This window comes from Nerophis lumbriciformis, linkage group LG28 (assembly GCF_033978685.3).
Source record: "Nerophis lumbriciformis linkage group LG28, RoL_Nlum_v2.1, whole genome shotgun sequence".
NCBI classification, from domain to species: Eukaryota; Metazoa; Chordata; class Actinopteri; order Syngnathiformes; family Syngnathidae; genus Nerophis; species Nerophis lumbriciformis.
In genome coordinates this window covers 3,557,868-3,574,069 of record NC_084575.2, presented here as the reverse complement: position 1 = coordinate 3,574,069, position 16,202 = coordinate 3,557,868, and the positions used below count along the sequence as shown (strand labels likewise).

At 37.1% G+C, this 16,202-nt stretch overlaps 3 protein-coding genes across 3 annotated transcripts in view; 2 read left to right on the top strand and 1 right to left on the bottom strand.

The window, feature by feature from the left end:
* Positions 1-16,202, top strand: part of LOC140680121 (uncharacterized) — a 1,112,395-nt gene that overhangs the window by 876,884 nt on the left and 219,309 nt on the right. The gene's annotated exons all lie outside the window — the stretch shown is intronic.
* LOC133570551 (uncharacterized) overlaps positions 1-16,202 on the top strand; it is a 270,169-nt gene that overhangs the window by 81,364 nt on the left and 172,603 nt on the right. The gene's annotated exons all lie outside the window — the stretch shown is intronic.
* The window catches only part of LOC133570727 (uncharacterized), a 108,436-nt gene continuing 101,220 nt past the window's right edge, over positions 8,987-16,202 (bottom strand). Inside the window, exon 2 of the mRNA XM_061923419.2 lies at positions 8,987-10,485. Coding sequence (XP_061779403.2) covers positions 9,419-10,485 — 1,067 coding nt within the window. The 3' untranslated portion in view covers positions 8,987-9,418. The remainder of the gene's footprint in view (positions 10,486-16,202) is intronic.

The window sequence follows — 16,202 nt, the reverse complement described above, 5'->3', positions numbered from 1 at the left end:
GCCATCAGAGTCGGCAAGAAACATATATTTCCCCAAAGTTACGTACGTGACATGCACATAGCGGCACGCACGTACGGGCAAGCGATCAAATGTTTGGAAGCCAAAGCTGTACTCATGGTAGCGCGTCTGCTATCCAAGTCAAAGTCCTCCTGGTTGTGTTGCTGCAGCCGCCGCTAATACACGATCCCACCTACAGATTTCTTATTTGCAGTCTCCATTGTTAATTGAACAAATTGCAAAAGATTCACCAACACAGATGTCCAGAATACTGTGGAATTATGTGGTGAAAACAGACGACTTAAGCTGTCCACCGTGCTATTCCAAAATGTCTGCTTCAACCCGTGACGTCACGCGCAAACGTCATCATACCAAGACGCACTGGCTGAGGCTCGCAGTAATCCCACCTCCTTGTGCTGGATGCACCCCCGCCGTAGAATGCACCCCCTGACAGGAGTGTTATATCAACTAAAGCCCACACTTAAACTTTCCACGTGCAAGATTGAATCTATTTAAAAAAGTTATTTAATAAGAAGCCAAAAAGTGCAAAAACAATAATGTTCGTGTTGGAGGAGTTGTGAATGACTGCAGGGCCACAACATTATGTACACCTGCAGACTGCAGCACGGATTTCATATTGCGTTCATTCACAACTCCTCCAACACGAACATTATTTTTTTTGCACTTTTTGGCTTCTTATTAAATAACTTTTGTAACCTATTTTTATGGGCGTTCCTCTTTGTGATGTTCCTGTTATACGCTGTTATACAGTATATGCCTTGAGCTCTTATTTTGAAGGCGCTAAGAGCGGAAGTGATGACACGTTGGAGTGGAGCGGAAGTTTTTGAAAGAAGGTAAATAAGGTGGTCCTCGTGTAAACTGGAGCCTCCGTGTTTGTTATTTTGTAGTTTCATACAGTATAGGCGACATTTATAAACCCTCGGTTACACTTTTTTAAATAGATTCAATCTTGCACGTGGAAAGTTTAAGTGTGGGCTTTAGTTGATATAACACTCCCGTCAGGGGGTGCATTCTACGGCGGGGGTACATTATCCGGCGCAACAGCGGCGCATGGACTTCATTTATAAGTAAAGGTAAGACCATAATAACGTTTTTTTAATTAAATGTGCTTTTTTGTGTGCTACAGTTTGTTTGTGTAAAGTTAAAGTTAAGTTAAAGTAGCAATGATTGTCACACACACACTAGGTGTAATGAAATGTGATGACCCTTGATAACCCCCTGGGAGGTGAGGGGAGCAGTGGGCAGCAGCGGCGCCGTGCCTGGGAATCATTTTTGGTGATTTAACCCCCAATTCCAAGCCTTGATGCTGAGTGCCAAGCAGGGAAGAATGCTGGTATGAGCTTTTAAACATAACCCGTTAACTGCTGCCTATCAAATGGTGAATAAGATACTCTTTAGGGTTCATATGTTTGTTAATCTGACTGTGATGAAGTCAGTGCCTCACCAGCCATCAACCTCACCGCATGTCACTGGTATTTATAAATGGTAGATTTATATAGGCTAGTAAGGTCAAGTTTGGGCTATCTTGCTTCTGCAGCCTTCATCAGAGGTGTCACGTGATGTTAGCGTGACGTCATCTGTGACGTGTTATATGGATTGTTCCATCCCACCTGAAGTGGTGTCCCCTGGTGTGCGCCGGCGGTAAGGCGGGCCGCCCCCTGTCGTCTGGATGTCTACCAAACGGCCCTGCAGGACTGTGTCCCAGGTGTGGGATGGTTGGTAACTTGTCAGGTACAAAACTTTACCTTACTAGCCTATATAAATCAACCATTTATACATTTAAAAAAATTGTTGATGCATATTAAAACTTTGTTCAACTCTGGACGCTGCAGGTCTCCTGTGACGTGTGTGATCAGCGGAACCGCTAGGAAGCGACTTCCACAGTTTAATAACTGAGGAACTATGTCCCTGGACACATGAGGACTTTGAATATGACCAATGTATGATCCTGTAACTACTTGGTATCACATCCATACCTAAATGTGTGGTATCATCCAAAACTAATGTCAAGTATCAAAGAAGAAAAGAATAAGTGATTATTACATTTTAACAGAAGTGTAGATAGAACATGTTAAAACAGAAAATAAGCAGATATTAACAGTAAATGAACAAGTAGATTATTAATACTTTTTTACAGTTTGTCCCTCATAATGTGACACAATATGTTACTGCATACGTCAGCAGACTAATTAGGAGTCTTTGTTTGTTTACTTACTACTAAAAGACAAGTTGTCTAGTATGTTCAACATTTTATTTAAGGACTTAACTGCAATAATAAACTTATGTTTCATGTACGCTCAGATTTTTTGTTCAAATAAAGCCAATAATGCCATTTTTGTGGTTGCCTTTATTTCTAAATGTATCGAAATACTGAAGCTCATGGAGAGAATGCCAAGAGTGTACAAAGCATTAATCAGAGCAAGGGTGGCTAATTTAGAACTTTACAGTACAGATAAGAACAACATTTCCTTACATAAGCTCATGGTAGTGCAGGATAAAAAAGCAATAAGGTGCATATAAAAATAAATAAATAGGTTACTGTACAGATAAATATATTGCACTTTTCCACATGCGTCCACGTTTATGGATGTATGTTATATTGTCTTTTTATTCCAGCGAGTTAATAAAAACCAATAACCAATAAAAAGTAGCAATGATTGTCACACACACACTAAGTGTGGCAAAATTATTCCCTGCATTTGACCCATTGCCCTTGATCACCCCCTGGAAGGTGAGGGGAGCAGTGAGCAGCAGCGGTGGCTGCACCCGGGAATCATTTTGGTGATTTAACCCCCAATTCCAACCCTTGATGCTGAGTGCCAAGCAGGGAGGAAATGGCTCCCATTTGTATAGTCTTTGGTATGACTCGGCCGGGGTTTGAACTCACAACCTACCCATCTCAGGGCGGACACCTAACCACTAGGCCACTGAGTACAGTTTGGTAGAGTGGTATCTCGGTTTTTGTTAGTAAGTCATTCCAAAAAGTCAGACAAAGACCGAATTGTTCGAAAACCAGAGCCATTTCCTTTTTTGGGAAAAAAATATCTAAATACTATTACACGTTCCAGACACCCAAAAATATGTATAAATGATGAATTAAATGGATGAATGCATATTTACCACCGCCTTCACCTTTTGTGAAGGACTATTGTTGGCAAAAACAGAGTTTAACGGAAAGGTAAGAGGGGATGGGAGAGTCACACGGACAGCACCTTCGTATAGGGATGTCCGATAATGGCTTTTTGCCGATATCCGATATTGTCCAACTCTTTAATTACCGATAGCGATGTCAACCGATACCGATATATACAGTCGTGGAATTAACACATTATTATGCCTAATTTGGACAACCTGTTATGGTGATGATAAGGTTCCTTAAAAAAATAAATAAATAAATAAAATAAAATAATTTTTTTGAATAAAAAAGAAAGTAAAACAATATAAAAACAGTTACATAGAAACTAGTAATGAATGAAAATACTGTTAAAGGTTAGTACTATTAGTGGACCAGCAGCACGCACAATCATGTGTGCTTTTGGACTGTATCCTGTCATGTCTGTGTAATCATGTTTTGTTTTAGTCATGTTTTGTTTAGTTATTGGACTCTTTAGTTTCTGGTTGTTCACTCCCTTGTTTTGTTTCCATAGCAACCCATTAGTTTTCACCTGTCACGTCACGCACCTGTTTCACGTTTTGAGTCACGCACCTGTTTTCGTTAATCATGCCTGTGTTATTTAAGCTTTTCTTTTTCTGTTGGTCACCTGGCGACATCACATTTATGCTCTGCACACTCTTTATCCTCTCAAGCCATGTTCACAGTCCCATGCCACAGTAAGTGTTTTGTTTCGTGTTCTGAGTTAATTGCCTTTGTGCTATAGTCTTTTTGCTTTCATAGTTTGTTCTCCGCCATCGTGCGCACCTTTAGTTTGTTCCTTTTGTTATTGTAAAAATAAAATATGTACTCACATTCCCGTCTCGCCCGAGCCAACTTTCCGTTGCCTTCCGGAAAAACAAAACCCAAGGACCAAGTCATGACAGTATCCCTTGCAGACTGTATTGATATATATTGTAGGAACCAGAATATTAATAACAGAAAGAAACAACCCTTTTGTGTGAATGAGTGTAAATGGGGGAGGGAGGTTTTTTGGGTTGGTGCACTAATTGTAAGTGTATCTTCTGTTTTTTATGTTGATTTAATAAAAATAAAAAATACAAATAATAATTAAAAAAAACAAAAAAAACCGATACCGATAAAAAAAAAAAAAGCGATACCGATAATTTCCGATATTACATTTTAAAGCATTTATTGGCCGATAATATCGGCATGGCGTAGTGGGTAGCGCAACCGTGTCAGAAACCTGAGGGTTGCAGGTTCGCTCCCCGCCTCTTACCATCCAAAAAATTGCTGCCGTTGTGTCCTTGGGCGGGACACTTCACCCTTTGCCCCCGGTGCCACTCACACCGGTGAATTGAATGATGAATGATAGGTGGTGGTCGGAGGGGCCGTTGGCGCAAATTGCAGCCACGCTTCCGTCAGTCTACCCCAGGGCAGCTGTGGCTATGAAAGTAGCTTACCACCACCAGGTGTGAATAAATGATGGGTTCTACATGTAGAGCGACTATGGGTACTGTCGGAGGCAGATATTTACATATATCCGTATTTAAGTGTTACTTCTTTTGATTTCATAATCATATTAGTGTTTTTCTTCCAATTGTGGTGTTTTGGTTGTCTGCAAATACTGTGTGCTAAACCTTGAGTGAGGAATGTAAGAAAGAGATATACTCCTTTCTCTTATCTAGCCTTATGTCCAGGTGCGGAGGACAATGGGCATGTGTTTTGGCTGGAGGGACATGACTGCGAGGGTGGGAGGGAGAGAGACTTGATAGGGGAGAGGGTTTTTCATGGGAGGGGGGCAGACCATCTTGGCGGCGCGATTGAATGTTCTATGCTGGACTGGTCTCAATGTATTTACAAAGCTTTGCAAATATACTACAAAATACCTATTCTGTCTCTGGTGGTTTTTCTACTCAGCTTTAAGTGTCGTAAAGAGCTTGGGAGCGACTTGTGACTTGAATTCCCTGGGAGGAACAACTGGTCCAAACGCAACAGTACTTAGAAAAGCGCTATATAAATCTCAGGTATTATTATTATTATTATTATTATTGGACATCTCTACCTTTGTACTTTGCTCGGAGTTCCAATACAAGTGTGTGACATATCAGTACATTTGGACACACCTTCTCATTCATGACTATTTGCATTGTAGATTGTCATCAAAACTATGAATGAACACAAAAAAAAGTGAAAAAACTGAAGACATGTTTTATATTGTAGTTTCTTCAAAATAGCCACCCTTGTTCTGATTAATGCTTTGCACACTCTTGGCATTCTCTCCATGAGCTTCAAGAGGTAGTCACCTGAAATGGTTTTCCAACATTCTTGAAGGAGTTAGCTCATGGAGAGAATGCCAGGAGTGTGCAAAACAGTAATCAGAGCAAATGGTGGCTATTTTGAAGAAACTATAATATAAAACATGTTTTCAGTTATTTTTTTGTTAAGTACATAACTCCACATGTGTTCATTCATAGTGTTGATGTGACAATCTACAATGTAAATAGTCAGGAGAAGCTGTGTCCAAACTTTTGGCCTGTACTGTAGACCAGTGGTCCCCAACCACCGGGCCGCGGCCCGCTACCGGTCTGTGGATTGATTGGTACCGGGCCGCACAAGAAATTATTAGTTATTTCCGTTTTATTTATTATCTGAGCCTGAACGATTTTTTTTTAGTATTTTATTTTGAAAAATGACCGGATTCTCTGGGTTATATATTGGTCACTTGAGCGGCAAAATGTAACCCTGCTAGGAAAATGAGCAAAAAACAGACATTTGGAAAGTTTCTTTGTGAAGGGGAAAAGGCTTTGGGAAGAGAGAGAAGAACAGCCTACGACTTCCAACAAAAGAAAGCTTTTAACTCTGGACGCTGCAGGTCTCCTGTGACGTGTGTGATCAGCGGAACCGCTAGGAAGCGACTTCCACAGTTTAATAACTGAGGAAATATGTCCCTGGACACATGAGGACTTTGAATATGACCATTGTATGATCCTGTAACTACTTGGTATCAGATTGATACCTAAATGTGTGGTATCATCCAAAACTAATGTAAAGTATCAAAGAAGAGAAGAATAAGTGATTATTACATTTTAACAGAAGTGTAGATAGAACATGTTAAAAGAGAAAATAAGCAGATATTAACAGTAAATGAACAAGTAGATTAATAATCAATTTTTACAGTTTGTCCCTCATAATGTGTACAAAATAATAGGTGTATAAATGACACAATATGTTACTGCATACGTCAGCAGACTAATTAGGAGTCTTTGTTTGTTTACTTACTACTAAAAGACAAGTTGTCTAGTATGTTCAACATTTTATTAAAGGACTTAACTGCAATAATAAACTTATGTTTCATGTACGCTCAGATTTTTTGTTCCAATAAAGCCAATAATGACATTTTTGTGGTTGCCTTTATTTCTAAATGTATCAAAGTATCGAAATACTGAAGCTCATGGAGAGAATGCCAAGAGTGTGCAAAGCATTAATCAGAGCAAGGGTGGCTAATTTAGAACTTTACAGTACAGATAAGAACAACATTTCCTTACATAAGCTCATGGTAGTGCAGGATAAAAAAGCAATAAGGTGCATATATAAATAAATAAATAGGTTACTGTACAGATAAATATATTGCACTTTTTCACATGCGTCCACGTTTATGGATGTATGTTATATTGTCTTTTTTATTCCAGCGAGTTAATAAAAACCAATAACCAATAAAAAGTAGCAATGATTGTCACACACACACTAAGTGTGGCAAAATGATTCTCTGCATTTGACCCATTGCCCTTGATCACCCCCTGGAAGGTGAGGGGAGCAGTGAGCAGCAGCAGTGGCTGCACCCGGGAATCCTTTTGGTGATTTAACCCCCAATTCCAACCCTTGATGCTGAGTGCCAAGCAGGGAGGTAATGGCTCCCATTTTTATAGTCTTTGGTATGACTCGGCCGGGGTTTGAACTCACAACCTACCCATCTCAGGGCGGACACTCTAACCACTAGGCCACTGAGTACAGTTTGGTAGAGTGGTATCTCGGTTTTTGTTAGTAAGTCATTCCAAAAAGTCAGACAAAGACCGAATTGTTCGAAAACCCCACCAAATCTGCCCGCTTACCCCTCTACATGTAAAGCGACTTTGGGTACTTAGAAAAGCGCTATATAAATCCCAGTTATTATTATTATTATTATTATTATTATTACCCCTGACCTTTTCAAAACAAATACATGAAATGATTTATTTTTTTTCTTCATAAAGAAATACAATCATGTGTGCTTACGGACTGTATCCCTGCAGACTGTATTGATCTATATTGATATATCAATCAATCAATCAATCAATCTTTATTTATATAGCCCTAAATCACAAGTGTCTCAAAGGGCTGCACAAGCCACAACGACATCCTCGGTACAAAGCCCATATAATGTATATATTGTGTTTTTTATGTTGATTTAATAATTAAAATAAAAAAAATAAAAAAAAAATAAAAAAAAATAAAAAAAAATAAAAAAAAATAATAATAAAATAAAAATAAAAAAAAAATATATATATATATATATATATATATATATATATATATGTATTTTTTTTATTTCTTGTGCGGCCCGGTACCAATCGGTCTGCTGACCGGTACCGGGCCATGGCCCGGTGGTTGGGGACCACTGCTGTATAACACACACTGCAACTGATCCAGCTGGTCCCAGTCGTCAGAGAGATGAGAGCACGGAACGTGGAACCGCTGTGTCGTCCTCGGCAGTAAATCATCAGTGGGCACTAGAGTGTGTCTGCTCGGCTCCACAAGGGGGAAGTGGGCGTGGAAAGGTTACGTAACTCCGCTCTGGCCGACATCCACAGTCCACGCTCTGACTGCTTGCCCACTGACCAACTCCTGCCACTTCTTATCTTATTGTCCGGGCCGCTAAAAGGCTGAGCTCCACTTTTCCCTGGTCTCTAACAAGCTGTGATGCTGTTACACTGCAGGGTTAGGAACAGCTTGGATCATTCCTTCAAATGTTCCACTTCCATTCACACATTTAAAAAACACTTTAAGACCAAAGTCTTGAAAAAATATATCACTCTTGAATCAACACTGCAGGTAATACTATGATCAATGTTAATTGAAAACTAAGTGTGAGATATAAATAATAATGGAAGTGTTTGTATATAGTATATAATTGGTGCAAAGGTGTACAAGGATATTTCACATGCCTTTACTGTGTATATCATTGAACTGTGTTCATGTTGTGTATAATGTGTATTTATAATATGTTGTACAAAGGACATTTCATCATTTTCGGAAGTTCATCTTGTACTTGACATTGTTTATAGGGTTAGGCAAAATAAGTGTTCAACTTCAGCCTAAACACTTTCGCTCTGCAACATTTTCTTTTTCAATCTATGAATGTACAACTGTTTGTTTATTTTGTTGACCATTGACCGAAGAACAATAATAAACTAATGATGATGAAGATGTATCTGTGCAAGTGAACAATTGGACAGACTACACACACACATCAGAAACACAAATGTTAGAAGCCTACAACAATATATGTGAAGAAGACTTTAGGATTAAAAGTGAAGATGTGAGGTGAAATAAGTACAAATGCAGCAATAAAAACAAGCAACTCCACTCACGATGGCTCTAAAGTTCAGTGATGTGTTGCTAACTTCAGCATTTTTCTTCTTTGTTGATGTTTTGCAGTAGTTAACATCCATGATGTAACAATGCTGCAAATCTACCAGAGTCCACATTTCGTTAACCATTTTATTCATTCATACTTTTAATTGGATAATAACATCAATTAAATAAAATAGAAAATATGCATGGAAAAAAAAATAATAATAATAAGATGTCCTCCATTTAACAATGAGAAAATAGAATAAAATAGTAGCTAAATTTATAATATTCAAGACATGCACACAACTTAAAAAGTAACTACAGGACATCATATAAGACTAGAAGATGAGAAGCACTACATACAACATAAAATATACATTCTTATTAAACATGCTGTGTTTTTAAACTACATTTAGCACAATCACTGTTTAAGTGTTTTTACATCCCTGCAGCTTCCATGACTGTTACACACTTGTGTTTACTCAACTGCTTCTTAAACCTGAACATCTTATCATACACAGTGCAACTAAACGGTTTCTCACCAGTGGGTGTTCTCATGTGTGTGGTCATGCGTTCCTTTATCGAGAAACTTTTCTCACAAAAAGGGCAAGTAAAAGGTTTCTCACCTGTGTGTGTTCTCATGTGTAATGTCATGTCATTCTTGGTGTTGAATCTTTAAGCACAAACTGAGCAAGCAAAAGGTTTATCTTCAGTGTGTGTTCTCATGTGTCTGGTCATGTGATGCTTTGTGGAGAAACTCTTCTTACAAACAGAGCAAGTAAAAGGTTTCTCACCTGTGTGTGTTCTCATGTGTAATGTCATGTCATTCTTAGTGTTGAATCTTTTAGCACAAGCTGAGCAAGCAAAAGGTTTCTCTCCAGTGTGTGTTCTCATGTGTGTGGTCATGTTACCCTTTTGGAAGAAATTTTTCTTACAAACAGAGCAAGTAAAAGGTTTCTCTCCAGTGTGTGTTTTCATGTGTAATATCATGTCATTCTCAGTGTTGAATCTTTTAGTGCAAGCTGAGCAAGCAAAAGGTTTCTCTCCAGTGTGTGTTCTCATGTGTGTGGTCATGTTACCCTTTTGGAAGAAATTTTTCTTACAAACAGAGCAAGTAAAAGGTTTCTCTCCAGTGTGCATTCTCATGTGTATGGTCATGTCACCCTTTCTGAAGAAACTCTTCTTACAAACGGAGCAAGCAAAAGGTTTCTCTCCAGTGTGTGTTCTCATGTGTGTGGTCATGCATTCCTTTCTGGAGAAACTCTTCTTACAAACAGAGCAAGTAAAAGGTTTCTCTCCAGTATGTATTCTCATGTGTACTGTAAAATTACACTTCTTTCTAAATAATTTCCCACATTCAGAGCAGTCAAAGTGTTTGTTGTTAGTGTGATGTCTCGTATCACCTATAGAGTCATTTTTACTCTCCAAAGGTTTTTGGATGTGGTCACTGTGATCAGAAGAGTGTGACATCATGTGGTCCATGTCTGACAGTGGAGCAAAGATGCTGTCTGGTTCTGACTTGATATCTTCACAATGCTCTCCATCAGCTTCTGTGATGTGTTGACTTACAAGCTCCGCCCCTCTGTTCTCCTCACTTTGACTGTGATGAAGCTGGAAGGACTGAGCTTCATTTTCATCATGAAGCTGCTCCTCTTTAATGTGGGAGGGGGCTTGTAGCTCCTTCTGTCCCACACTGGTGTGCCACTCCTCTTCATGACTCCCCGCTGACACCCGCTGGACGTCTGCAGAACAAATGAGGTGTTACTGTATTGAAGTTTGCAGTATTCAAACTATTGACATGTGAGCTAGGCCAAATAGACAGTGATGGGCAAGCTACCTGGACAATGTAGTAAGCTAAGCTACAAGTTACTCTCAATTAAATGTAGCTAAGCTATCCTCAGAGAATTGTAGCACGCTACACTACAAGCTACACTGCAAAAGTAGCTTGCCACATCAAGTATATATATATATATATATATATATATATATATATATATATATTGGCCCACATGTATAATATCAATGTTTATGTTGTCCATGGAAAGAAGTTAGTAAGAAGCAAAAGAAAAACAACCAACCATGGATGACAAAAGGACTGAAAAATGCTTGTCACAAAAAAAAGACATTATATGGAATATTAATAACACAGACATCTATAGAGGCAGAAAATAAGTATAATAAATATAAAAACAAGCTAATTGGTATACTAGGAACATGTAAGAAGGAATACTACAGACAATTATTAAAGAAGAACAGAAACAACATGAGAGCAACATGGGGCATCCTAAATAGCATCATTAAAAATGCCGCTAAGAAAGATAACCCCCAGTACTTTCTACATGGAAATACAAAAAATGACAATATGAACCAAATAGTTGAACGTTTTAATGATTACTTTGTTAATATCAGAAAAAATGTGGAACAAAGATTTCCAATGCAGATGATGGATCAGTTGAGGACTTGAGTGAGCTCATAGACAGAAATCCCAATTCCATGTTTCTTAAAAACGTGACAAAAGAAGAAATAATCAAAATTGTAAAACATTGTAAATCCAAGACCTCAACCGACTGTCATGGAATAGATATGGTAACCATAAAAAAGGTTATAGAAGACATTTCAGAACCTCTGACATATATCAGCAACGTATCATTTCTAACCGGCAAATTCCCTGACAAAATGAAAATTGCGAAAGTCGTACCAATTTCTAAGAATGGAGACATACACCAGTTTACTAACTACACACCAGTTTCATTACTTCCACCATTCTCCAAAATCATGGAAAAACTATTCAATAGCTGATTAGATGTATTTATTAACAAAAGTGGGACGCTGGTGGAGAACCAATATGGACTCCCAGCAAATATCTCAACATCTGGTCAACATATGTAATAACAAGTGTAGGTAAGATATTGAAATGAATCAAAACAATGTGTATATATATATATCTTTATATATTTAAAAATGCTGGTCCTAAAGAGGTAAGCATTTTTCAGAGGTTGTCAAGAAGGCCACACATACAATAATGTGTGTGTGTGTTTTTTTGAGACATGAAAAAGGAAAAGTATCTTTAATATGAGGAGGTGTGAACAAGTGATGACATAAATCATGGTCCCAATAACATTGCATCTAATACTAGAATCTGTGAACATTGCTCCAAAGTATGGATTTTTTGTTGATTTAATGTGCATATAAAACTAACATTGACAGGTGCAAATGCAGCAATATATGATAAAACAAGATGGCAGCTAAAGAAGGACTAAAGAAGGAATTCCCTATTCATCCCCCTCTGGTCAACATATGTAATAACAAGTGTGAGTAAGAATTTGAAATGTGCCTCCTTTGGCCAAATTATATATAAAATAAATATGTATATAGAGACATACTGTAATAACTTGAAGTAAATAATGAAGATTAAAAACCAATTACAAACAAAACATTTAAAACAAAACTAATTAAAATTAACTAAAAGCTTACCTTTTTTATATTTGCATAGTATGTATGTATTAATGTTGTAAATACAAATCTTTATATATCTAGAAACGGTGGTCCTAAAGAGGTAGGCACTGTCACATCTAATAGAGAGCCAAATACTAGAGTCTGTGAACATTGCTCCAAAGTCAAGATTTGTTGTTGATTTAATGTGCATACAAAAGTGAACATTGACAGGTGAAAAGGCAACAATATATGATAAAACAAGATGGCAGCTAAAGAAGGACTTCCCTATTCATCCCCCAAAAACCTGCCAGGTGAGCAGCTGATTTGACCACTTCTGGTGCTGACGTAAGACAACCTGCGTCCCATATGTTTATTTGAATGAAATAAGTTTATTTCCATCATATAATCAACCATCAACCATTCTGTGTGACCAGTTTAACAGTACAGATGATACATATTTAACAATCATACACATTTACACACAAAAAGAAAAGAAAAAGAATGACGGAAAAAGGAATAGGCTGAAGCCAAAGCTTATATTTGGGGGGATTACCCCCAATACTTCTTAGACGGAAACACAAATAATGACAACATGAAGGAAGTAGTTGAAAGCTTCCATAATTACTTTGTAAATATTGGAAGAAAGGATTCCAGACCCAGTTTCAATTGAGGACTATAATGATACCATAGAGCCAAATCCCAACTCCATGTTCCTCAGTAATGTGACACAGGAGGAAATAGTTATAATCCTGTAATCTAAGACTTCAACTGATTGTAATGGAATTGATATGGAAACCATACAAAAGGTTCTAGAAGAGATCTCAGGACCATTCATGTATATTAGTAACCTATCATTTCAAATACCCAAACTAAATGAAAATAGCTAAAGTTGCACCAATTTATAAGACTGGAGACAAACACCAATTTACAAATTATAGACCTGTTTCTTTACTTCCACAGTTTTCCAAAATCATTGAAAAAGTGTCCAATAACAGATTAGAGAGTTTCACAAACAAACATAGAATACTAGAAGAGAAGCAATATGGATACACAGCTAATATTTCAACTTTGATGGCTTTAATTGAAATGACAGAAGAAATGAGCAATGCAATAGATAGTAAAAAATGTGCAGCAGCAGTGTTGTTGGATCGAACTAAAGCATTTGACACAATTAATCACAATATTTTCATCAAAAAACTAGAAGGATATGGCATCAGAGGGTTGGTCTTAAACTGGATAAGAAGTTATTGAACCAACAGGAAACAATACGTGAAGCTAGGCCAACACACTTCTACAACACTAAATATATCCTGTGGTGTACCTCAGGGATCAATACTAGGACCTCAATTATTCAATCTCTATATAGATGACATTTGTAAAGTTACAAAATATTTAAAGTTAGTATTATTTGCAGATGATACAACAGTATACACAATATGCTTTGACAATCTTTGAATCTCAGTAAAAGTAAAATAATGCTATTTGGTAACAGTAGAAGAGAAAGTCAAACACAAATACAAATAGATGGAAAGAGTAAATGAAACCAAATTTCTAGGTATAATAATTGATGATACAATGAACTGCAAATCTCATGTAAAAAATATACAACATAAAGTAGCAAGAAACACGTCAATAATGAATAAAACAAAACATGTTCTAGAACAAAAATGTCTTCATATTCTCTACTGCTCACTAGTGTTACATATCTGACTTATTGTGTAGAAATATGGGAAATATCTACAAAAGTACACTTCATTCATTAACTGTGTTACAAAAAAGATCAGTTATAATAATACATCATGTTGGATATAGACAACATATAAACACTTTATTTATTGAATCAAAAATACTGAAATTCCACCACATAGTGAATTTGCAAACATCTAAAATGATACACAAAGCAAACTATAACCTGCTAGCCAAGAATGTACAACAATTCTCAAAAAAAGAGGAGAAATATAATCTTAGAAAAAAATGTAATTTAAAACATTTGTATGCACGTACAACACTTAAGACCTTCAGTATATCAGTATGTGGAATTAAATGATGGAATGGATGAAGCAAAGCAATCAAACAATGTACTAATATGATCCACTTCAAGAAACTCTTCACACTTAAAGTGTTTACAAAGTACAAAGAAGAAGATAAACATTCTCAATTTATTTCATCCATCATTCATTTTCTACATCATCTTACTCATCTCACCATATGAAATATAACTTACTTCACTCATTATTATTTATTTATTTTTATTGCTATTACTTATGGAGTATATTGTGAATACATTGAGAACAGGAAGTGAACAAACGTTTTAACAACTGTTATGTAAAATAAAAGTGGTAGAATTAAATAAGCTCTGCTTCTTCCTACTCCTTTTCTAACATGTTGAAAAGACAAACTGGAAATTGTGATGTATCATGTTGTATGCATGCATGTGTGATGTATCATGTTGTATGCATGCATGTGTGATGTATCATGTTGTATGCATGCATGTGTGATGTATCATGTTGTATGCATGGATGTGTGATGTATCATGTTGTATATACATATACATATACATATACGTGTATGGTGACATGGCCTAAACATATCCACATATACTTGGTGTATCGTGACATGGCCTAAACATATCCAAATATACATGGTGTATCGTGGCATGGCCTAAACATATCCACATACAGTATATATGGTGTATCGTGACATGGCCTAAACATATCCACATATATATGGTGTATCGTGACATGGCCTAAACATATCCACATATATATGGTGTATCGTGACATGGCCTAAACATATCCACATATATATGGTGTATCGTGACATGGCCTAAACATATCCACATATATATGGTGTATGGTGACATGGACTAAACATATCCACATATATATGGTGTATCGTGACATGGCCTAAACATATCCACATATATACGGTGTATCGTGACATGGCCTAAACATATCCACATATATACGGTGTATCGTGACATGGCCTAAACATATCCACATATATATGGTGTATCGTGACATGGCCTAAACATATCCACATATATATGGTGTATCGTGACATGGCCTAAACATATCCACATATATATGGTGTATCGTGACATGGCCTAAACATATCCACATATATACGGTGTATCGTGACATGGCCTAAACATATCCACATATATACGGTGTATCGTGACATGGCCTAAACATATCCACATATATATGGTGTATGGTGACATGGCCTAAACATATCCACATATATATGGTGTATCGTGACATGGCCTAAACATATCCACATATATATGGTGTATCGTGACATGACCTAAACATATCCACATATATACGGTGTATCGTGACATGGCCTAAACATATCCACATATATACGGTGTATTGTGACATGGCCTAAACATATCCACATATATACGGTGTATCGTGACATGGCCTAAACATATCCACATATATATGGTGTATCGTGACATGGACTAAACATATCCACATATATATGGTGTATCGTGACATGGCCTAAACATATCCACATATATATGGTGTATCGTGACATGGACTAAACATATCCACATATATATGGTGTATCGTGACATGGACTAAACATATCCACATATATATGGTGTATCGTGACATGGCCTAAACATATCCACATATATATGGTGTATGGTGACATGGACTAAACATATCCACATATACAGTATATGGTGTATCGTGACATGGACTAAACATATCCACATATATATGGTGTATCGTGACATGGCCTAAACATATCCACATATATATGGTGTATCGTGACATGGCCTAAACATATCCACATATATATGGTGTATCGTGACATGGCCTAAACATATCCACATATATACGGTGTATCGTGACATGGCCTAAACATATCCACATATATACGGTGTATCGTGACATGGCCTAAACATATCCACATATATATGGTGTATCGTGACATGGCCTAAACATATCCACATATATATGGTGTATCATGACATGGACTAAACATATCCACATATATATGGTGCATTATT